Raw genomic sequence first — 27,301 nt, 5'->3', positions numbered from 1 at the left:
TATTCCAACAGATGACGTCACTACATATTTATTCCCTATGGGTGGAAATGCACCTTATTTTAGGCAATAGGCAATGTTTAATAGGTGGCCATTTTTGGTCTCTAACTCGCTAAGTGGGATTTTTTGCAAAGTGGGACTGTGATAATCCAAATCTAAAGTTTTCTCTTTGCATTTAGTTTATTGAAAATAATTGAATTTTTGTGTTTTTTCCTCTTTTACAAATCGATGGTTTCGCAAACAAAGGGTTAAAATCCTGAAATTTAATACATTTTTGGTAGTTATGATGAGGACTGATGCTGGTTAAAAGATTTAACTTGGTAAAAGTGGAAAATAATAATAATATATAATATTTTAGGCAATGTTTAATATGTGGCCATTTTTGGTCCTTAATGCACTCAACGGTGTTAAAAATCGAATGCAGCACAAGGGTTAAAAAATGTGATATTTTTTTATAATCGATCGTTCAAAACAATTCTAATCGAAGAATCAGCCATTAGTGATGCATTTATAAGTGTGAGACGTGACGGGTCAGTGTAAACTAAACCAGCAGTGAAGAGGAAGACAGGCTCTCGTTATTCTGCCACAACACTAATTGTGCTGAATCGCTCTGAGGAAGTGTTTTCCAGGCTGCGGTCGGCCTCGGGACTGGGACAGAGCCTTGGCCACATGTGGGGAGAGAGACTGCCACTGCCAGCCGGCTCAGACGGGACACAGGGACGCGGGGACTCTTGCAAAACGTGGAAGGCAACAGGGGACAGAAAGTTTCCATTGAGAAGGACAGTGTGACAAACATCAATCAAATAATGAATTACATATAACAGTGTGAGAGTGTACAGGTCATTCAGCTGACATTACTTACAATCTAGGGATGGGACGATAACCGGTTTCACTATAAACCGTGATAAAATGTAATGACGGTTAGTGTTATCGTTTAAAAATTAATTATCATTAAAACCGTGTTTGATTATCGCGATTTTAATAACTCACTGAATCCTGTCGGCCAGTCTGACGCAGGCGCGCAGCACGCAATATTTTTTTTAATTACTATTCGAGAAGGAATGGCAGAAGGCAGTGACCGTGCTCAGGAGATTTTACAACCTTTTAAGAGGACCGAATCTGAGGTGTGGTCATATTTTGGGTTTTACAAAAGTCCTGAGGGAAACTTGATCGAGGATGGTCACCTTGTCTGCCTGCAATAGAAACACTTCAAATCTGCCGAGTCGTCTTGTGTGATCATCATCACCCGAACGCAAGGCAAGTTAACTTTGACCTCAATACCAAAACTACAACTGGGAAACAATTGGGCACGAAATGTTTTGAGTTGAAACATTTTATGTCTCTCACTTGAAATAGACGTCAAGCTTCCGCGAAGAAAAGTTCGTAGCAAGTGGATTTGAGCCAAAGACGAACGAACAACTTCAAACAAGACTATTATTAAGAGTGATATTTTAAGGGATAGTAAAGTATAGATACATCACGTATTAAACCGATTTTATTTTTACCACATAATTACGGGGACATATTGAATTGATAATGAGATTAGCTAATGTGTTAAATCTTACCTGTTTATGAATTCATTTTGTAAAACAAACGTCCAGACAAGATATATCACACCAATATTATCAAACTCTGTAAGCAATAAATCAACTCTGATTTCATTTTTGCACTGCAATCAAAAACCGGAGACGCAAGACGGCAAGTTGTATTTGAATGAAACAAGAGCGCGCGTCCGTTGTGATATAGATGTGCGCTGTGTAATAATGCGTTGCTATTGACGACGGGCATTATAAAGAAGCAAATGCCATAGAATAGAATCTTGCTTAAAAAAACTGCATAGAGAGGCTTGTTTTATTTGTTGTTTGTTGATTTTCAATTATAAAACTTGTTGAAATGTTTTCAGTGTGAGCATCAGTTCTTTTTGAGCACTTTCATAAATTTTTAACAAAACCGTGATAATATTGATAATCACGATTATTTTGGACACTATAATCGTGATATGAAATTTTCATACCGTCCCATCCCTACAATCTACTTGTGTTTTTAGTCCTGAGAACTCCTTTAAAGAGCCCCTATCATGGATTTTTGAAAATGACTGTTCATATGGTGTGGAATATAGCTCTAAGGGAATGAAAACATCCTGCAAAGATTTATATCTGAAAGTGCACCGTATATAAAGTTATTGTCTTTCAAAAGTGAGAGTCGACTCTGAGTCTATGAAATGAATTGTTTTTGAAACGAGTCATTAGCTGGTTCGTAGTGACGTAGATACAAAACATTAGCTCATTGGCCGCTCCCAACAACTGCGCACGAAGACGGAAGTGTAAACCTGAAGTCTACACATTCAAATACTTCAGCTGAATCGCGTCATGTCGAGAAGACGCTGTTTTCTACATTGCAAAGACAGTTCAGCCACTTGTTTTCATTGTCCAGGGACGAGCATGTGAAGAATCAGTGGTCAGAGTTCATATTTGCAACAGTATAGCCCGAACCTTGTGTCCTCATCATTTTAATGACGAATCATTCAAAAACATAAATGAATTCAAATGTGTTGATTCGCAAGCCGGTTGTTCCCGAAGGAGGGCTCAGTATCCAGTGTATATGGATCATGCTCGTCCTCCTCCGAATCACAATCTGTAAGTATTATTAATAATGCACAATATAGTTATATTGTGTTGTGTGTGTTGTGTACACTCCGCGCAGCTTCTGAGCGGGGTAAAGTTACTGTTGTTTTTGATATTCACCACCAGACATTTATTAAAAAAAATGGCAATTACCTCCTAAACGACTTAGCCAAATATGACTTCACTCTTTATAATAAGCACTGCCCCTCAAAAGCCGCGGCAATGTGAGTTTCGCCGGGAAACTTGCTCTTGATGGCGACGCGAGTAAGGGACCGTGTGGAAAGTGCACTTTTTCTGACACGTTTGTTCAAACACTAAATAAAATTTTCAACACTTGACGAGCTATAATCCTGGTTATGGGCGTTCCGTTGCCGACAGTCTCTGCCTACGGTTTACCAATAACAACTGACTGGGTCATTTGACCAATCGCCGCAGATTCGCGTCACTCGAAGGAGGTGTTTGGGAAAATGAATCGTCGAACGAATCATTTGGGAGTCGTTGAGCAAATCGGGTAAAAATAAATGCATATTACAAGACAAATAAAGTGTTTTTTTATCTGTGCATGCACGTTAAACTGTTTTTGGGAACTCCTAAAACAAATTAGGATAGGAACATAGGAACAATAGGAACATTTCAAATGCTATGATAGGGGCTCTTTAAGTGGACTTAAACTCCTTAAATTCCTTTTTTTTTTTTTTAAATGGACAGGAATATCATTACCAACAATGATTAAATATAAATCTTATTATTTAAGAAGTTTTATATTTATATTTAAACCAATATTTTAAAATCTTATTATTATAGATTATAGAATTTAAATGTAAAATTATTATTAGTGTTATGGTATTTATACTAATATCAATTGTAACATTTTTATATATCAAAATAATATAGAATTTCTTTATAAAAAAAATGGAATGTTAGAAGTTAAATAAAAATATAAATAATTCTGAAATGGAAAAATCAATATTATAAAATCGAACCTTAATTTGAATATTTGTATTATATAATTTAAATGTAAGATTATTATTGGTGTTATGATATTTACACTAATATCAATAATAACATTTTTATATTAAAATAATATAGCATTTCTTTTTAAAAATTTAATGTTAGAAGTTTAATAAAAATATAAATCATTTTGAAATGGAAAAATCAATATTTTAAAACGCAACCTTAATTGTAATATTTGGAAAATAGAATTTCAATTTAAGATTATTATTGGTGTTATGATACTGATATTAATAGTTACATTTTTATGTTAAAACAATATAACATTTCTTAATAAAAGTGCAATATTACAAATTTAAATTAAAATGTAAATACATTTTGATATTGAAAATCAATAATTTATATATATATTGGTGTTATGATAACTTTTAGAAGTTAAATTAAAATATAAATAGTTAATTTTGATATTGAAAATGAATATTTTAAAAATACAAACCTTCATTTTAATATTTGGATCATAAAATTAGAATTTAAGACTATTGGTGTCAAGATATTGGTATTCATATTGTTACTAATATGTTTTATTAAAATAATATAACATTTATTAGTACAAAATTTACTATTAGAAGTTACATTTAAAATATATATAAAAGTACACTATAAAGTATTTTAAAAAGTGAAAAAAATAAAGTGAACTTTAATATTTAATATTAGTATTAACTGAATTTGAATTTTATGTTGTATTTTATTAATTTAGATATCTAATTTAGAACTGGATTGTGAAACGCTTTAGGTTTCAGATGTAAAGAAAATCATTATATTTTGATGATTACGATAAAGTTAATCAGATAAAAATGCTTTTCCCCCCTTTGCAATCACACTTATAAATTGTGCACAAAAACACCAGGAACATGTATTAATAATAGTAAACAAGGTCAATTGAGATTTCATATTGACACAGACAGTCAAATATGAAGAGAAAATGAGCGAGCTCATCTGTGCTTCTGATCTCACACACTTCTGGAGAAGTGATCAGTCTGAATCCTGTGGGAGGAGACGTCACTGAACACACTCCACGGCCTGTTACAAGCCTGTCCTCAAAGCCACATTACAAGTACTCAGCCTTCACAGTCAGATCCACCCTCAGAGCCTCACAGATCAAAGTGCACACACACACACACACACACACAAGCTGAAGAAGTGAACAGACTGAATCTATCACAGATGCTTGAGATGAAGCTCTTCACGGTTCAGATATATATATATACTGCATATACATATATATCATAATTTCACGGACTCCCTGGACTTAAAATTACAAAATTACAAATAAACAACACAGACATCAGTGCCACAGGTGTTCTTCCACTGCATACAAGCAAGAGGGAAACAAATAAATCATTTAAAGAAATACGAATACCACAGTCACAATGTGTGTGTGTGTGTGTGTGTGTGTGTCATGTTTTTATGATCCAAAAAGATGAAAAAAGAAAAAAATTAACTGACAATTAAATTCTTTCAAACTATGAATTAATTTCTAAACTTGTAATAAAAAAAAATATTATTTAAATTATGTAAAAAATAAATAAATAAATTTAAAAAAAAATATATATATATATATATATATATATATATATATATGTGTGTGTGTGTGTGTGTGTGTGTGTGTGTGTATATGTGTGTGTGTGTGTCATGTTTTTATGATCCAAAAAGATGAAAAAAGAAAAAAATTAACTGACAATTAAATTCTTTCAAACTATGAATTGATTTCTAAACTTGTAATAAAAAAAATATTATTTAAATTATGTAAAAAAAAAAAAAAATATATATATATATATATATATATATATAATATCAATGTTTAAATAAACAAACACGACTCCCATTAAAAGAGGTCACTTGAATTCAGCACGATCAGATCTCTGCAGCGCCGCTGATGAACCTGCTTTACCAGCACATCACTGAACACACACACACACGACTGCCCTATGAACACTGGACGTGCCTCACACTCCTCTCACAGCACTGGTTTGGTTCCCTATCCCGCCAACGGACAATCAGTCATATCAGCAGACGCTTTCTAATCTGAAATCAGAAGAGTTGGACAATACTGCGTTATGAAGACGGCTGAGCTGCTGCTCAAGTGCAGGTCTTACACACACGTGGAAACTTGCATCACGAGAAAACACTCGGACCTGCTGAACCTTGTAAGCATGTACTGAAAACACTGATATACTGCTGAGGAAGAGACTCGTCCTCGTCGGGACACGAGAGCAGAAGGGTTCTGACGTGTCTGAATCATTCAGGCCACGAGTCCTAATGACACTAAAGAGACAGCAACACATCTCCAGCAGATATTACACTATTAGACTGTATTAACTACTATAATATATCCCAGTTCATACACTAATACATACATCCCAAAGAGGCACACAATCACTTCCAGGGTTACCCAATGACCCGTCCAACTCAACCCGAGCTGCAGTCTTCAGCCATCGTCAAGAACACACTGAAGACCCGTTAATACTTATATTATACATCTATAATCTAGAAGAAAATAAACAAAACAACACCTTGCTCTGTACTGAGCGGGACTACATGGAAACAGGCAAAGTTATAAATACAATAAATAAGTATATAGTAAATACAAGTCAAATAAATTCATAAACAAAAGTTGAAAATTAATAAAATCATAAATAAAAAAATACATTTGTGAATAAATAAAAATGTTTTTTTTTAAAAAGTTAGTTAAAAGAAAGAAAATAAATTCATAAATAAATAGACTACAAGTGAAAATGAGTCAAAGTAATTCATAATTAAAAATACATTCATAAATAAAAATAAGTAAAAAAGTTAAACAATAAAAATAAATAAATAGAAGTAAATTGAATAATAAATAAATAAGTGGACAATAAATAAATTCATAAATACAAGTAAAAAAGAAAAAAGTAAAAATAAATAAATTCATGAATAAATAGAATTAACAAAAGAAAATTATTAAAAGTAAATAAATTCATAAATAAATACAAATAAGTAGAAATAAATAAATCCAAAAATAAAAAAGTAGAAAATACAATAAGAAATCAGTTAAAAAAAAAAACAGTTAGACAATAAAAACAAATAGATATAATAAAAAATAAATTAATAAAATAAATACAAATGAAAATATATAAATGCATAAAATACAAGTAAAAAGGTAAAAAATAAATTAATAAATAAATACAAGTAAAAACAAATTCACAAATATTATAATTAAAATAAGCAGAAACAATAAATAAGTAAAATTAAAAACATTCATAAATAATTAAAAATAAGTAAATAAATTCATAAATGAATAAAAATACATTTATAAAAAAAATAAGTTAAATAAATAAAAAGAGTAATAAACAAATCCATAAATATATAAAAAGGGTATAAAAAATAAAAAGCAGCAATAAATAAAACTTAAATTAAATCGTATAATACTTTTTATCTTTTTCCCTCCCTGTGTGTCCAGTGTTCACACTGTAATCTCCGCTCTGAAGTGTTTACAGTAACAGACGCTGTGAACACTGTGAGGATAGGAAAACAAGGGGTGGATTTTCTCCGGAGGAACAGAAGTCGGTCACATACTGTATATAGAGAACTGACACCAAACAGCGCCCAGAATCCAGAACGTTCATCCTACAGCTCTTCACGGAGATCCGGAGATGGGAGGTTTGGGAAGAGCTGGAGTTCACACTAACCACAAGTCTTGATCTGGTCTGGTCAGGATTTCTGTTCCCTAGGGATCCGGGGCGTCATCTCTCGGCCCCAGCGGATGATTGAAGGTCCTCGGGATGTGCTGCTCCCAAACTGTGGCGTGGGACGAGATCTTGACAGGGCTCTTCTGGACTCTCTCCCAGAATTCTTCCGCAAAGCCCACCATCTTGGCTCCAGGTGTCGGACACATGTGTGCACTGGGACTATCAGCTAGAAGAGGAACGTCTCTGCTAATGAGGCCTCGGCAGTGGAAAAGACACACACACACACACACTGCCATCTGGCCAGAGACCTCGCTCCTGACTCCAAAAACACACACCTCACAGACTTCACACACACTCTTCATTAGCACTAATATGGCACTTTCTCCACCTTAAATCTCTTAAAGTCAGACTTTCTCCACTGATTTTTCCACCAGAATGAATGGGAATGGAGTTGAGATTACAGACGAGTACATTCTTATTGGTATTGAAAGCATAATTAAATTCATAAACAGAGTTTATGCACCTACATTTTTAAATGACGGTTGTGATCGCAGATTCCATGCAAGCTTGCTTACAGCTAGTCAGAAATATGTTATAATCAAATAAATCAATTGTATTTTAAAGCATGTTAAAATAGAAAAACATTATTTTAAATTGTAATGATATTTCACAATATTATTTTTTTTTTCATTTTTTCTGCATTTTTGATCAAATAAATGCAGACTTGATGAACATTAAGAAACTTTCAAAAACATTAAAAGATATTAATCTTGACAGGAACAAAATAAAGAAATAAATCTATGCGACGTCATTCCTTTATATTTAAATTGTAAATAAAATAAATAAATTATAAAAAAAAATAATAATAATAATACATTTTAAATAAAATAAATAAATTGTAATCAAATATAAAAAAAAATATCTTTGTATTTATTCTTTTGCAATATGGATGAAATATTTGATCAAATATTACAAAATGTACAATTTATTTTTATGTACGCGTTGTCAGTTATTACTATTTCAATTCTAAAATATATAAAATTCAAAAATGTCTTACTTTATATCATAAAATATTACAAAATGTACAATGTATTTTGAAATAAATAATTAATTTTAATTAATTTAATTAATTAATTAATTTTATAATTAATTTTAATTAAATAATATTATAAATAATACATAATGATTATAAGTATTAAAGTACAACATTTTAAAATACTATATTTGTATAATCAAAATAAAGAAATATATAAAATACCTGTACGCGTTTTATTTAAAATTTTAAATATTTTGCAAAATATGAGCTTTTCTGTGTATTTATTATTAATATAAATGCATAAATGATATAAAATGTAATAAAATGTATAATTTAATAAATATATGATAAGAAATAAATATTATGATAACAAAAACAGTGGTCTAACTAACTACAGTACAGTATACCTAAAAAAAAAAAAAATGACAAGACAGATCTCAGATAGTGTGTGTTACGCAAAGCACTGCCGGAAATCATGACAAGCATGTGTGAAGTGTGAACCTGATGACCAACACTAACAGATGAAACACACACACGCACACACACAGCTGCAGCGAGAGATAAGAGGTAATGTAACACTGAAGAGACCGCTTCTTTCACACATTCCTCTAGTTGTCATTCACACACACACACACACACCTGATGGGGAAAACATCCTGCTTCTCCAAAAGCAATATTCACGTGGTTGCGCGTAACTACGGCTGAGACGGTTTAATGTGCTGGTAAAATGATTATCCGCTTATATCACACATTTGTCTGGCAGTTCTGCATGAGGCATTTATGAAAACTGTCTGGGTTCATCACCACCAACATAATGGGTTAAAGAGCAAGTAATGAGTTGTGCATCGCTACAGGAACCATAACACATCTCCAGTAACAGTTTCACACACTGATGACGCGCACATGCTGGAGTCTTTCACCACAGAATCAACATAAGCACTGTATGGATACACACTCTAAAAAATGACCCAACTTTGGGTCAAATATGGACAAACCCAGCCATTGGGTCAATTTTTTTAATAAAAATGTTAACCCAACGTTGGAGTTTGTCCATATTTGACCTAAAATTGGGTTAAAACAACCCAGGATTTTTGTGCAGTGCAGGACACAAGGAAAATAAATAAATATATTAATTAAAATGATGATATTAATACTTTAGTTTAAACAAATAAAGGAAAAAATACTAAAAAAATAATTTAATAAATACTTAAATTAATTAATAACAATTAGTAGAAAAAGAAATACTTGCATAAAGTAAGTATAAATGAATAACAAGTAAAAAATAAATAAATAAATAAATAAAATTTTTGAAAACAAACCAAAAGGATGCATAAATGAATGAATAAACACAAATAAAAATAAGCAGGAGTAAATAAATGCATAAAAACTAATCGAAATAAATACATAAAATAAGTATAAATAAACAACACTAAGAAAAATGAAGATATATAAATAAACAAGTTTAAATAAATAAAACAAACAAATAAAGTAACAAATAACAAAATAGAATTTAAAAATAATACAGCAAAACGTATGTGTGAATGAATGATTAAATAAAATAAATATACAAATAAAAAAAAAGAGTGAAATAAATCAATAAAAAGAGACTTTATAATATTTGAAATGCATGTTTGGCCCCCATGTGTGTATTCTCCGCTCTGAAGTGTTTACAGGAACAAATCCGCAGTGTGATGATGATGTTGTGATGATGAATCTGTTGTCATAGCAAAACCAGAAACGACAACCCTGGCTTTGGGAATATGGGATATATTTAATAGTTGATCCCCTTCCACATAAATCAACGTCACATTTTTTCACAATGCTGTCAAATTTTCCTTGAGTACAACAATACGTAGTATATTATATTTACAAACACTCATACTACAGAATGTAATGCTTGCATCACACACAGTAAACACCAATTTGTTTCCGTAGGGAAAGTGCGCAGACTCAAGCTGTGATCGTTTAGCATTTATTTCCAGTTCTAGAACACTGGAGATGTTGCCTTCGGCTGCCAGCTGCTCACTCCAACAGCTCTTCGTCTTTATAATCGGAAAACATGCAGGATTTCGAGGACCGCGAGTGCCCTCGCACTGCTAACCTCGCAGCACTATTGTTTTCCAGTATAAAACTAAGGTTTAGATAAGTACAAATAACGAATGCATAACTAAAATGTCTCATTCAGTGTTGGCTGTAACGCAAGATATGTAATCAGATTACTTTTCTCAAGTAACTAGTTACGTTTACGACAAAATATCGGAGTTACTTTCAACCCGATTTACTGACTGAGAGCTCTCCTGTCCCCATGTTGAGAGAAACCGCAAGTGCAGATGTGCGAAAAGATGTGTGAAGTCTGTGCGCTGTGTGAACATGATGCTTTTTTTGTAGTTTTAGACTAAATGTGAGCAGGTATTCCGTTCGTTTTGTACAAAAACAGATTCAGTATTCCTCAAAATGAAAGAAAACAGTGAAATGCAAACTTAGAATATTATGCAATAGTTAAATACGTTTAAACACAAATATAGGCTACTTTATGTATTTAATCTCACTTTATTAACCAGTATCATTTATAAACTCTACTGACCAATGAGCATCCAACATGTAGCACCAACGTTTGCTCCAACACCCTAGCAACCCAAACAACCATTCACAACTACATACAATATCAATGAAATATTATTACAATTTAAAATAACCGTTTTCTGTTTTCTGTACACTGCAAAAAAATATTTTCAAGATTTGTAATCACAACAGATTTTCTTTTGTCAAATCAACTTTATAATAATTTATTTAGTAGAGACAACTTATTATTTTGAGTTTCTGATGGTTAAATTAATCTACTTCATTGTAGTAACTCACTTTTTCCAGTTCAGTCAACTTAAAATTAAGGCAACCCAGGTTACTTACTTTTTTAAGTTAAACCAACAATATTTTTTACAGTGTAGTAATCACAGCATTTTTTCTTTTGTAAAAATCAACTTAAATAATTTATTTAGTTCAGATAACATATAATTTTGAGTTTCTGATGGTTAACTCACTTTTTCCAGTTCAATGAACTTAAAATTTTAAGGCAACCAGGTTACTTACTTTTTTAAGTTAAAACAACAATATTTTTTACAGTGTATGTTTAAAATGTAATGTATTCCTGTGATCAAAGCTGAATTTTCAGCATCATTACTCCAGGCTTCAGTGTCACATGATCCTTCAGAAATCATTCTGACATGATGATTTGCTGCTCAAGAAACATTTCATGTTGAAAGCAGTTGTGCTGCTTCAAATTTTTGTGGAAACTGCAATATATTTTTCTCAAGATTCTTTGAAAAATAGAAAGTTCAAATGAACAGCATTTGAAACAGATCTTTAGTAACATTATGTCCTTACTGACACTTTTGATCTATTTAATACATCCTTTGATTTTAAATTGTAGTAATTTTTCACAATATTACCGTTTTTACAGTATTTTTTATCAAATAAATGCAGTGTAAGCATAATAGACTTCTTTCAAAAACACACACACACACACACAAAAAAAAACATATACCAACCCCAAAATTACATATGGAAATAAACTGTAATTTTAGTAAGGGTTAACATTACATATGGAAATAAAGCCACAGTCAAAGCTCTCATGGCACACCACACGTCTACTTTATGTCAACTTTAATCAGAAGCAGCAAACTTCAAATATACGCTGGCAGATCTTCTCTGGCGACGCTCACATCTAAACGTCCCACTGGAACAGCCAGCTTGTCTCAAATGATATGAATTAGCAGGAAAAACAGGATAGAAGTACTTTCTGTAATACTTTTATGATGCTTCTCGTATTATCTGTTGTGAGTTATGGACTATGAGTTTCCATTCTTCTACTGTACTGAAGCACACGCCGTTTGTTTTCAGCATATCCTGGTGTAACCTTAACCCACGGGACTAATATATACCCATTCTTCCTTCTCTGAAGTGTCCGTGTGTGTGTGTGTGTGTGTCTCCCACAAACCCCTGCAGTCGCTCAGTCTACTTTGAATATTTTGCGTTTTTTCCCCTCTCCTCTCGAGCTCGTTCCAAAGCCTCTCCGATTTCACCAAAAGCAGCAGAAGCCTAAGACGAAATCGAGAAATCTGGGCCCTGTGTCCAGAAAATATTCCCTTTCCTGTTTGCCCAGAGACCGCATCTCCGCAGCCAGTGCGGCCTGAAACTATGAGGAGTATTTTCAGCTCTGTAATTTGAAACAAACGCACATAAGGACTGAGAGACACATGCATCAAGAAAACACGCGTCTGTTAAAGACCTGCACGCTCCACCCACTCCAATAACCACTCTTCTGAAAGACAGGATGAGTTCTCCTAATTGGTGTAAACCACAAAAAAACACCGACACAGCAAAAATGTAAAGTGCTGACCACAACATGTGACGGCAGAGGATGATGGGTATGAAACTCCCATCAAACCCAGTGACCCCTCAGGTCCATCAGTTAAAAGAGTCAATACGAGTTAAGATAGAATGAAGACAGATAGAACAATAGATAGATAGATAGATAGATAGATAGATAGATAGATAGATAGATAGATAGATAGATAGATAGATAGATAGATAGATAGATAGATAGATAGATAGATAGATAGATAGATAGATAGATAGATAGATAGATAGATAGATAGATAGATAGATAGATAGATAGATAGATAGATAGATAGATAGATAGACAGAAAGAATGACAGAAAGAACGACACAAATAGAATGACAGATAGAACGATAGAACGAACAAACGATGGATGGATGGATGGATGGATAGAATGACAGAAAGAATGACAGAAAGAACGACACAAACAGAAAGACAGACATACAGACGGATAGACAGATAGAAAGACAGATAGAACGATAGAACGAAAAAACGATGGATGGATGGATGGATGGATGGATGGATGGATGGATGGATGGATGGATGGATGGATGGATAGATAGAATGACAGAAAGAATAACAGAAAGAAAGACACAAACAGAAAGACAGACATACAGACGGATAGACAGATAGAAAGACAGATAGAACGATAGAACGATAGAACGATAGAACGAACAAACGATGGATGGATGGATAGATAGATAGATAGATAGATAGAATGACAGAAAGAACGACACAAACAGAAAGACAGACATGCAGACGGATAGACAGATAGAAAGACAGAATCTGGCAAATTAATTGTAGTTCCTAATATTCATTTAATAACAATACTAGCTTTATAATAATAATAATAGCCTAATAATAATAATTTAATACATTATGATAAAACGAGCCAATTATCGTATTGATATCGTCAAAGGCATCTGCCATCGGCGATATGTCAGACTATCGTCGATACACGATACTATCGTCTATCGGCACAACCCTAAGACAGATAGAACGATAGAACGAAAAAACGACGAATGATAGAACGAACAAACGATAGATAGATAGATACTGTAGATAGATAGATAGATAGATAGATGGATAGATAGAAATAGTGAGAGAAAGAATGACAGATAGATAGAAAGGTTGAATGACAATTGAATAATACAAAAAATCCATATTTTTACTTGACAAATTATTTAAATGAAATGAATACAAATAAAACAACAAAAAGAAGAAAATTAAATAAAGATTAAAATAAAAATAACAAAAATATAAAATTAAAATACATCAAATTAACATTTTACATTGGTGAAATACTAATAAATTTAACTCAAAATCATCATTTGTGAAACATAATACGAGAAACGCTCTTGATATGGCTCGCATCTTTTATATTATATTATCTTACTATATTATCTTCTATTAAATCTGGGACATAAAACAACCAAAGATGTATAGTTCCACTACTTGCACATCATGGAGATGGGGAGGTCTAATTTGCGCACCAAACCACTAGCCAGAGTCTAAAAACAAAACCCAGTCTGAGCTTTGAGTGGTTTGGTGCGACTTAAATATGCATTTATCATTTAAAAATCAAGACTCGGCAGGAAATCTCAATGCGAGCGTCTCTCAAACCCACAGTTTCAGACACACACACACACACACTGGTGCCAGCTCCCTAAATACAGCCGTGTGCTCGAGCGTAGATTACAGATCATACTCGTGCCGTCCGAACGCGCAAATTACACACTTTCTCTTCTTCCCGTAAATACCACGTACACACAACTACAATTAACCTCTATTTTTACCCCACCTGTCTATATCAGACAATCTGTCGAAGAAAAGCGGCCGTTCTGTGCGGTCGACGGCTTTCATCACCCGGCGCATGAAAGCATTGTTTTATGGGTGTGTGTGTGTCAGTGTGTGGCTGTTTCGCATGAGGTCGAGTCTATAAACAACACGACTCAGACACGTCTCAAGCGCCTCTGTTTACACTGTGGCCTGGGCATCGGCTCGCCCTGGAGCTGGCGGGACGGGCGCCTCGAGTTCTGTCAGCAAAGGAGCGTGGCTCGGCCGTTTTAGGGTTTTGTGAGTAAACAAAGCTTCGCACTCTCTGCTGTGGGTCGGTTAAGGCCTGTCAGGCTGGGTTTTGTTAGGGTTGGCCCGTGACGGCTCATTAAAGACACTATAGAGTGAATGTGATGTTAATGGGGTGGTGGGCGCACACACACACACACACACACACACACACACGACTCCTGAGCTGCCAGCTGGATGTGGTCAGAAAACAAGCTGGTCCTTCAAGAATTCGACTCAATGAGCCCGAAAGAGAAAGATCCTAAATCAGACTTTTAATCTCTCGCATTTGCATATCACTGAGTTTTTTTTTACCCAGAATCCACCAGAGTAAAACAAGCATGGCGTTATCATCGGTTACGTAGCATATTTAGACAACTTTGATATGGTTATTTTACATATACTTGGTTTAAATTCATATTGACTAAAGCCACAGAGGTGGCCTGGGCCCGTCATCGTTGCTTGCAGCTATATTTTTGTCTAGTTTTTAACCAGAGAAAATCACTTGCAAAATTGATGTATTTTTTTATTTCAGTTTTGCAAATTTTTAAAGTAAACGCACTAAACTAAGTAAAATTAAGTGAGTGTACATACTTTTTAATTTGAGGCACGTGGGTAAACACTTTATTTCACAGTGCGCTTGTTACACATGTTACTATAGCTATTTCAATTAGGGCTGTCAATAGATTAAAATGTGAAATTGTGATCAATCGCACACTTTCAGTACGATTAACCGTGATTAATTACACCCTTAAGGCCAATTTATACTTCTGCGTCGAGGGTACTACGCACGTAGGCGACGCCTTTGTGAGCATTTATACTTCTGCGTTCAGGTCTTGGTTGCTCTGCAGTACTGCTCCGAAACGCTAGGTGGCGGCGGAGGGTTTTAATGTTCCACTGTTTAGATTCCTCGAGTTGCTGCTATGTTACTACAAGCCTGAAAGAGAGCGGATCATGTTGGAGTTGGAGCTTATTAAGGAGGAAAACCAGTTAATTTTAGTGAAATTACTAAAACTGAAAGGCAGAAATGAGAGAAGACGTCGGAGGAGATGGTACGTGTGGAAATGCGTAAGAAGGTACGTGCGGAAATGTATAGGAGGAAGTGCGATGCCACCAAGCTGTCCAATCACCAATCTTGCGGTTCGCGTCGTCGCGACGTGTAGTTACATTTTTGAGGAGGTGCGCGTCAGGCTACGGCGAAGGGTACGCGGTATGGGACGCGTCTGTGCGTATGCTACGCCGTACCTACTGCGCGCACCCTACGCAGAAGAATAAATTGGCCTTTACCGTGAAATTAAGCATTTGTCTCGTTTAACGCGTTAATTTTGTCATCATTTGCGATATCCAGCCAAGTAAACCATCATATTGAAGATTCTCACAAAACTGTAATTTCTGCAAGCTTTTTTTACCCAGAATCCACCAGAGTAAAACAAGCATGGCGTTATCATTGGTTACGTAGCATATTTAGACAACTTTGATATGGTTAAATTAATTTAAATTCATATTGCCCGTTGTGCACCGTTGCCCTAAAGCCACAGAGGTGGCGGTGGGCCCGTCATCGCTACATGCAGCTATATTTTTTGCCTAGTTTTTAATCAGAGCAAATCACTTGCAAAATTGATGTATTTTTTATTTCAGTTTGCAAATTTTTCAAGTAAAACGCACTAAACTAAGTAAAATTAACAAAGTGAATGTACATACTTTTTAATTTGAAGCAAGTGGGCAAACACTTTATTTCATAGTGCCCTTGTTACACATATAAATTAGGGCTGCCAATAGATTAAAATGTGAAATTGTGATCAATCGTACCCTATCTGTACGATTAACCGTGATTAATTACACCCTTACCGTGAAATTAAAGGAGAACACCGGCGCAAAATGAACCTTTGGTCTAATTACACATTGGTACCTAGTCAACCGTTATCTGAGATTTGTTTTCATTATAATTTAATCTAAAGAGTTTTATCTCTAAAAACTGTTTAGTGTATAACGCTAGTATATGGGGGCATATAATAAGTAAAGAGAAATCGCTAGTTTATACCACTAACAAGGCTCAAAATAGCCCCACACTAACACAGTAAAATAATGAGGGTCCCTACATGCAAAACGAAGCATTGAGAAATTTGTAAGAGTACAGACCGTTTAATAAGAAGATACTTTATAAAGACAATCCACTTCGTGTATACAGGCGGCGCCATCTTTGGAAAACAGTCTCGACAAGTCGAACCAGGAACCACAAGTCGGACATGAAAAAAGCAGGTGTAGAGGAAATGCTTTGAACTGGACAAACATCAGAAAATCAGTGTGTGTGTGTGTGTGTTTGAAGTCACGACAGGCTTCACACATCTGATCTATTGCTCTTTTAAGACACTAGTCTTTTCAGTAAAGTGACAGAGCTACCGGCTGTTTGCTCAGAGAGCAGCGTGGGTAATGTCTAATCCACCTAACCCAGTCAGATTCATCTGAGCTTTATTTACCTTCAAAAGAAACCACAAACACACAGAGAAACCGCCAATGAGGTCACCGCTCTGCCCTGACGAGGACTGTGGGAATGTTTGGTGTGATTTGATCTGAACTTCCTCGTTCCTGCTAAAATCGGTGGCATTGATTAGCCATCAAACATGATCCTGACAGGTTACGAAAGTCAAAAACACAATCAGGGTCATGTTCACACAGGGCATCATGGCGTATTGTTTCCCAGGGTTCAATGAATGGGGTCCCACGGCTTCACCAGCTCATGAGAAAGAGTGAATTAATAAACCGGGCCAATCAGAATAAGCCACTTAGGAAACAGCCTGATATGATTGGCTAAAGGTAGAATACGATACCTGAAGGGTGAAAAAGGACATATATACACACATTTACACTATTGCGCCAAATTTCAAGGTCAGTAACGTTTTTTTTTTTTAAATCTTTACTTTGAATCCTGAAAAAGAAATAAACCAATCAATGTAGCCTTGGTGAGAGTAAGAGACTTCTTTCAAAAACATAAAAATTTATACCAAACCAGATTCCCATAGTCAAACCATAGTCAACACAAATACCATGAAAAAGTCATGATGATTTCTCCATTTGATACACATACCCCCATTTCAAATCCCATTTCAGGATTACTGGGAATATAAACATGAAATATATATGAAAATATATATGAAATAGCTAAACACAACAAAATGTTTCAAGTGGTTTCGCCAAATTCAACTGAAAATGCAACTTCTGCAGTCTCAAAATTATTCAAATTAGTACCACCAGTAAATGACAATATAGCAGGTAATATGATATTAAAATCCAACCTGAACGGCAGATGGCTGGGCCCGCGGGTCAAAGAGGCGCAGCTTTTTGTCCTAAGGGGGAAAAAAAATACAGAGGTTAAAATATAACTATATCACAATAACATGAGTTCAACATTTCAAACTTAAATATCAGAATTAAGAAATATTTTAAAAACATAGATAGAGGCAACAATAAGGTACAAGTTTCTGTTTTCTAATATTTTTGTCAATTTTTAGTAAAATTAGTTTATTCGTTAGTAATATACATATTTTTATTTACTGTACATATTTTATTATTAAAATATTTTAATTTCCTTAACTTATATAGTGAACTGAATTGCATAATGGTTATACATTTAAAAACAGCATATCTGCTCTCTATAGAAATCGATAACATACCACATTATCCCACAATCACTATTAAAGTGTCAGATTTTCTTAATAGAACACTTTTGTGGTTGTAAAATTATTCTTTACGCTTTTGTTTCAAACGGCCTCAATTATCATATAGTTGTATGATATAACTGTGTATTACACAATAGATTATAATACATATAATTTTGTATATACAAAATCAAAACATCACCAAAAATAAATAAATAAAATTAAAACAAATGAGGCTGCAATGAGGAATATTAATTAAAAAAGTTAATATTTTCTGTTTTCTAATATATGAAGTAATTACTTAAATATTTAAATATTTCTTTATGTATACATATATTTTATTTCCTCAAATTAATCTGAATTATATCATGCATATACCTTTAAAAAGATATCTTTTTTTTTAAAACAGGCCTCCTCTAGGCATCAACAGTAGTATTTGTGAAGTGACTAAGTGCTTCATGTGCTTCATGTGGTATTTGTTATGAGTCTGTCAACATAACTGGCAGCGTAAATCCTGGTGTAGACTGAACTCAACGTCAAAATCAGTTCAGTCAATCTGTGACCATCAGACGACCCCATTACACACAAAGACAGCCAATCAGGAGAGAGAATCAGATCAGTGAGGGGAAATGAGCACTAATAGGAACAGGCTGCGACCGGCACTACGTCTTTCACTCAATATAACAAATCCTTAATGAAGACCAGAGACTGACACACTCCCTCAAGAGTCCTGACACACCATAAAACAGAGCGTAATCATCTACAATCAGGATACAAAGGGTTTCAAAACCAAGTTCACCTACTACACTGTCTACATAGGGAGCTGTCTATTGAGACAGATTCGTAATTATCGCAATATCAAACAAGTAGCACTTCACATGTTAAAGTGCCCCTTTCATGTGGTGAGTAGAGCTGTTTGTGAATATAAATGGTCTGAAAAGATTCAAATATCAAAGTGCAGATAAATGGAGTTATTGTCTCCCAAACTAAGGAACCGATTACGAACTGCCTGAAATGAGTCGTCAGTAATATCAGTCTTACTTCCTGTACAAAACTATGTCGGTTTGTAACAAATTTGTCCATAATCTGACCAATCAGCAGAGTAGACCAATCACAACAGACTGGGTCATCTGACCAATCAGATCAGAGTAGACCAATCACAACAGACTGGGTCATCTGACCAATTAGAGCAGAGTAGACCAATCACAACAGACTGGGTCATCTGACCAATCAGAGCAGAGCAGACCAATCACAACAGACTGGGTCATCTGACCAATCAGAGCAGAGTAGACCAATCACAACAGACTGGGTCATCTGACCAATCAGAGCAGAGTAGACCAATCACAACAGACTGGGTCATCTGACCAATCAAAGCAGAGTAGACCAATCACAACAGACTGGGTCATCTGACCAATCAGAGCAGAGTAGACCAATCACAACAGACTGGGTCATCTGACCAATAAGAGCAGAGTAGACCAATCACAACAGACTGGGTCATCTGACCAATCAGAGCAGAGTAGACCAATCACAACAGACTGGGTCATCTGACCAATCAGAGAAAAGTAGACCAATCACAACAGACTGGGCCATCTGACCAATCAGAGAAAAGTAGACCAATCACAACAGACTGGGTCATCTGACCAATCAGAGCAGAGTAGACCAATCACAACAGACTGGGTCATCTGACCAATCAGAGCAGAGTAGACCAATCACAACAGACTGGGTCATCTGACCAATCAGAGCAGAGTAGACCAATCACAACAGACTGGGTCATCTGACCAATCAGAGAAAAGTAGACCAATCACAACAGACTGGGTCATCTGACCAATCAGAGCAGAGTAGACCAATCACAACAGACTGGGTCATCTGACCAATCAGAGCAGAGTAGACCAATCACAACAGACTGGGTCATCTGACCAATCAGAGCAGAGTAGACCAATCACAACAGACTGGGTCATCTGACCAATCAGAGCAGAGTAGACCAATCACAACAGACTGGGTCATCTGACCAATCAGAGCAGAGTAGACCAATCACAACAGACTGGGTCATCTGACCAATAAGAGCAGAGTAGACCAATCACAACAGACTGGGTCATCTGACCAATCAGAGCAGAGTAGACCAATCACAACAGACTGGGTCATCTGACCAATCAGAGCAGAGTAGACCAATCACAACAGACTGGGTCATCTGACCAATCAGAGCAGAGTAGACCAATCACAACAGACTGGGTCATAGGAACCTTTGAAATAGCATACCGGTAATAGGAGTTTTTGCACGTCACTGACTGAGCTATCGACAAGATGCTCTAAAAACCATAAAACTTCACAGAGCAGACAAATGTTATGTAAAATAGTCTAATTATAATCAGACTGAACCATTTATATGAATATTTTAGTACTTCTATAATACATAAATTAAAAAAAAAAAGTTTACAGTTACAATGTCATAGCTAGGACAGCTGGAATGTGCCTATGATGCCTTTAAATCCTGCCTTCAGTGTCACTGTGTGGTTTCAGTCCTGTGAGTCAGATGCTCTCAAACCCTCCCTAAAGACACTGGGAAACAAGGAATAATGCTTTTTACCCATAACACACCCTTCCACTGCCACCTCTTCTCCAGACAAACACACCAAACACAAGTCACCAAAACCAAGACTACAAATCAAGACCACATAGCACAAACAAACAGTAAGCGCTCACACAGAGCCACACTATTTCACAGTGACATGCTGTGTTTACTGCTGAAAAACCTCAAATACAAGAGAGAGGGTTTCAAACGGGTCAGGTTACCCATCTTAAAATGTTAAATTGATGATCGTTATTTCACTTGCTCTCAGACGGTTACACTACTGTTCCTTCTATATGTAAATGACCTGTTATGATTGGCTAATTGCGTCGCATGTAAAATGAGTAGTAATGGATTTAAAAGTTTTGCAATGTGAAAATGTATTTGTTTGGAACAATATACTATCATATCACTATATCCCACAATGCAGTGTGCTCAATTTGACATTCCACCAAAATAACAAATAAACAAAAAGTAAACAAAAAAATCTTCTTTAAAAAATTAAAGTCCCCCGTGGTGAAAATCAAGCTTGTAACTAGAGCCCGACCGATAAAGGATTTTGAAGGCCGATACCGATACAAATATTTTTGGGTTTTAAAATCTGATATTCCGATATATCGGCCGATATTTATTAATTTTTTATTAAATATTGTTGGATTTCACACACGTGTAAAAGAAAAGCTAACTTTTCTGCACAAGATACGTTTGATACTTTTTCTCTATGTCTAAATGTTCACTCCTCGCAAGTATAACTTACGTTTTACAATGCAGGGACTGTAACTAGAGATATGCTAGTTATAAATACAGTAATCATTACTTTATTTAGGCAGAAAAAGTTGATTGTGGTTTCCAAGCTCATTAATGTTAACGTTAGCGGTCTTCCACTGATGATAGTGGCATTAGCTAGTCTATGATGAGCCATAATTTAGCAATAGATAACATCATACTGCAAATTGTAAAACATAAATTTTCACTATAACAGGCCAAGGAGAGATGATTGAAGCGTGTTTCGTCCGTTTTTATTTTATTTTTTAAATATTCATTTATCAGCCATTATAACTGCCGATACCGATATTATGGAAAATGCCTAATATCGGCCGGCCGATATATCGGTCTGGCTCTACTTGTAACAATGTGCAAATACATAAGTCGACACCATTGCTAGAGTGTTTGTAAAACTGCAGTTTCTGACGTCACAAACGACTTTGTAACCAATCAGATCAACATGTGAACGTCAACCAGTGGATCTCTGAGCTGGAGTGAGTGGAGGCGGGGCTCATTTGCATATTCATACTAAATGAGGCGAGGCTGTAGAGTTACATTCAAGCCATTTTAAGGCATGGAGACTTAACATTGGATGGTAACATTTCTGGAAACTTTTTACTTGAACTTCTCTACATTTAAAAGACAAATATCGTACGTTTTGCTCCACTACTCCACTGTCAGGGTCCTTGAGTAGAAAGTAGTAACGTCACTAGGGGGATGATTTTGGTTGGAAATGAAAGTCGATTTGACATCAGAATCCAAATGATGTTGGTTTAACATGTTTAGATAACAGAAAGGCTAAAAGCCAAACAACTTTCAATAGGGGAATATTTGAGGGAACAGCCATTTTGGGTGTCCAAAACCATTGTGGATGTTATTGAGTGCATTTATTCAATTTCACATTCAATCCCACTACTGGAACTGTGCTCTAGAAATAACATTGATAAGAGGGTCAGACAGTTTCTGGTCCCATTGACTCCCATAGTATATGGCAGCCAACATAGAACATTAAACCCTCATTTCAACACCAGCAACAACTACTTTATCAATCAAGAGAATCCAGTGTTACTGAAACTATCGTTCATGTCATGCACAGTGTAGTCATGCTCTTTTATTTGCTGTTTATAGTTTGACGCTGCAAACGGGGAGCCGTCATTGGCAGCCCACCCACAGACCGTACGCATCTGACACTACTGACCCCAGATCAGCCGCTGAGATTACATCCATGTAAACACACAGAAGAACCTGATCGCACATCAGAATCTGCACGGCTTTAAAGAGAGGCTCTTGATTTAACATGGAGGCTTTTTATTACTCGCCTACACAAACTTAGACTACACACAGTCTGACCCGACCGACCCCTGACGCACATCGCACATGAATGCGCTCAGGTAAACTTCCCACAGGCCTCTTTGTTATAATGGACAACAAACTATGAACAGCGGCCACCATAGTATTTATAGAAAGAAAAAAAAAATCAAAAGAGAATTATTGTCAATTATTTGGATGCATTACAAAACTGAAAGTTTGTTTGAATTTTAAAAAGTTTCCAAAATAAGTTCAAGTGCTTTTTTTGCAAGTAACGTTAATGTATTTTATGGTTTTAGCTAACAGTATTTCAAAAGTATGAATAGTCGCATGCACGCAGACACGAGCTCTTAAATCAACACCTGCTTTAACGCTTTGATGGCGTTTTTAATCATAAACTTCCCCTGTCGCTGTGGAACAAAGCCTCAGCGTTCATGTGGCAGGCATTTGCGTGTCATAAAATATGCGGGTCCATGCCTCCAAACCAGGCCTGTCCCGAGCCGCGCTCTCCTCCCGTTCACCTAATGGGGGAAAACGTCTGGAATTGAACGCACATGTTGGCAGAGCTTATTTGCTTTAATACGGTGGATCTGGAGATTGGAGAGCATATTAGCTTAAATTACAGCTCGACTCCACGACTCTGTGATCTAGTGTCACATTTATAGCTTTGTCCCGTTTCCATTTTCCTCTCCAACTCTCCTCTGAAATTTTAGGATGCATTGTGGTCCACTGTCATGATGAGGTGTTATTCTTAATGGCTTCAGTATGAGATATAGCTCAGTATTATAAATATATTTGATCTGTTTACATATACGTTTAAATAAAAATGTAATAAATACAATATAAAAATGCAATAAATATGAAAAAATAAATTTAAATAAAATGTAATGAATATATATAAAACTGTTAAAATATTATAAAAAAAGAAATTAATAAAAATAACTATAAATTAATATAAAATAATAAATAGGTATAAATTAAGAGAATTAACATACAAGAATGAATAAATATTATAATGTAAATAAGTTCAAACGAAAATTATAATTTCATACAAAAGAAACAAATTCATATAAATTCATAAACAAATATGTATTCATGTAAAAATAATACAAATGATTAAGTTAATATAAAAAATAATAAATTATTATAAAATAATAATAAAACTAATATAAAAGTGTTAAATGTAACATTTTTAATATTATAAAAAAGAAATGATACAAAATAATAATTTATTATATATTTAAAAAATAGACATTTATTAATACGAAAATGTTAAAATGAATACATATAAAATAATAAAATTAATATAAAAAGTTAAAATATTATAGAAAATAAATATTATATAAATTTATATAAAATAAATTCATATACAATTAATATAAATGTAAAAATAATATAAAAAAGAGTAAATTCATATAAATAACTATAATATACAAAAATGAATAGGTAAAAAAATTATAAATTAAGAAAATTAACATAAAAATACTCAAATTAATTCATACGAGAATGAATAAAAATAATAATGTAAACTAAGAAGTTAAAACAAAACAAATTATAACTTCATATAAAAGAAATAAATTCATATAAATTAATAAACAAACATGTATTAATGTAAAAATAATACAAATGATTAAGTTAATATAAAACAATAATAAATTATTATGAAAATAATAATAAACTAATCTAACATTTTAAATATTATAAAAAAGAAAGATAAAAATAATAAATTATTATATATTTAAAAAATAGACATTTATCAATATCAAAATGTTAAAATGTTAAACATAAAAAGTTAAAATATTATAAAAAATAAATATGATGTAAATTTATATAAAATAAATTAATATACAATTAATTAATTTATAAATGTTAAAATAAACAAATAATATAAAAATATTGATTACACACAAAAAATGTAACAACAACCCATTGATATAAAATTGTTAAAAGAAACAAATACAAATAGTATAAATCTATGTCAACCACTATTTTCCACAATATAACAGATGTCAGTAAGTTAAATCAGGAGTGACTACCGTCTAGAAGCAGCACAAAGCATTCAGTTCAAACTCAAATGACCTAATTTTTCCTCATAAAATAATCCTAAAATTCCTCATCCAGCCATAAACTCTAGCATCTTTGGCTCAGCACCTCTGAGAGCATTAAAGCGGCTGGTGGAAAAGCTCTGCAGCGTGTTATTATTTCTTTATGGATTGCTCCCCATTTCCTCCTGCAGCGCGCCTCTCTGTGCCCCAGCTCAGTCCCTCTCCTCTGGGGTGCTAAATCAGGCGCTCTGGGGGTCTGGCGCCGGGCTCCCGGGGGCCAGGTGAGACTGAACTCAATGCTTCAAACACCACAGAGTCGAGCTGGAGATGTGGCCGCGCTTTGAGCTCTCAGCTTCAACCGGAAGACATTACAGCATTCGCTTTTCAAAATACTAAAACTTATTTTGAGGTTAAAAAAAAGAAACTTACATACATACAGTGTATATACACTACCAGTCAAACATTTTGGATCAGTAACATTTTAAATGTTTTTTAAAAGAAGTCTATTCTGCTCACCAAACTTTTTATTTCACAAACTTTTTTTTTAAATCAAATTAATGCAGCCTTGGTGACTTCTTTTAAAAACATTAAAAATCATACCGATCAAAAACTTTGACAGGAAGTGTCTGTATATACACTAATATGCATGTATATTGATTGGAAGTGTGTGTGTGTGTGTGTATACATATATACACAGTATATGCGCAATAGGAAGGTTTGAGAGAAAACATCACACCGCAAACCATCACATTTACATTTCAAACACTAAACTCCAGTACATCTTAATCCACTTCATTGAACAAAACTCTTTCCATGAACTCAATCAAAACACTGTTCCTGCCAAACACAAACCTTTTGTGTCCAGAAATAGAAACACATCTGCAGTGAGGAGACGACTTGGTGGTTTAATGTTTCAAATGAGTCCCAATAGGTGGATCAAACTGACACATTCGGCTATATTAAGTGTTAGTCCTCCATCATAAGCAAGTGCTGATGTAGTTAACATTAAGCAAATTACAAAAGGCAGATTTTTGAGGCTGAATATAATAAGCTTGCTCTCTCTTAACCTCTCACACTGGGAGCAGGACAGACCTCGATGACACCAGCCGGGTTTATGAGTTTCACCACTGTGGCTAATAAAGCTGAGTAAAGAGGGGCATAATGGGGGAAAACACACACTTTGGCGACATCTATTGGTGAGAATGTGCTACTGTCTGTGGTTGGCTAATGCACTTTTCAGAAAACTCACAGAAACATGCAAATGTGCCTCCTAAGAATAACTTATAACATATTTTTTTCTTCATATTATCAACATTATAAACACAAGTCCAAAAAACGTGATGAGCAACAGAACAGCTCTAGTGATAATATATATATATTAGGGCTGTGCAAAAGTTAATTGCGATTAATCGCATCCAAAATAAAAGTCTGTGTTTACATAATATATTTGTGTGTGCTGTATATAATTATTTTGTATATATAAATACACACACATGCATGTATATATTTAAGAACATATGTTATTCATATAGAAAATATTTATATTTATATAATATAGATTATGTATTTATAAATATATACAGAATTTAAGCGCAAATAATTCTTAAATATATACATGCATGCATAGGTATTTATATATACAAAATAATTATATACAGCACACACAAATATATTATGTAAACACAGACTTTTATTTTGGATGCAATTAATCGCAATTAACTTTTGCACAGCCCTAATATATATATATATATATGTGTGTGTATATATATATATATATATATGTATATAGCTGAATTAAAAGTAATAGAAACTGTTTTGTTTCATAATAAACCTTAAATAAAATTAAAAAAAAAATAACTCTGAAATAGAATGGGAATAATATATTATTAATAATATTAAAGAAACATTATTTAAAATTTAAAAATAAAAACCTAACATTTAATTATTCTTTTTGGCCGAAAGAAAAATAAATTCCAGTTCACTAAAAGCAACGAAAAAGACACTTGATATAAAATAAATCTGAACTAAAATAAAATATAAAAACTTTATTTTGAATAGACGTACTAAAATAATTAAATCGGAAATTAAAATGAATATAAACTATTTAGTAAAAAAAAAAATTAAATTAGTGAAAAAATATTATTTATATCTTAAAAATAAATATGAAT

General features: G+C 34.0%; 1 protein-coding gene across 1 annotated transcript in view; it reads right to left on the bottom strand.

Annotated features, from left to right (window-relative positions):
• Positions 1-27,301, bottom strand: part of coro7 (coronin 7) — a 177,068-nt gene that overhangs the window by 135,766 nt on the left and 14,001 nt on the right. Inside the window, exon 7 of the mRNA XM_039686393.2 lies at positions 18,087-18,137. Coding sequence (XP_039542327.2) covers positions 18,087-18,137 — 51 coding nt within the window. The remainder of the gene's footprint in view (positions 1-18,086; positions 18,138-27,301) is intronic.

The sequence above is a fragment of the Pimephales promelas genome, chromosome 3, assembly GCF_988280905.1.
Source record: "Pimephales promelas chromosome 3, fPimPro1.hap1.1, whole genome shotgun sequence".
NCBI classification, from domain to species: domain Eukaryota; kingdom Metazoa; phylum Chordata; class Actinopteri; order Cypriniformes; family Leuciscidae; genus Pimephales; species Pimephales promelas.
The sequence above is the reverse complement of the archived record's forward strand: the minus strand, read 5'-3'. Positions and strand labels throughout refer to the sequence as shown.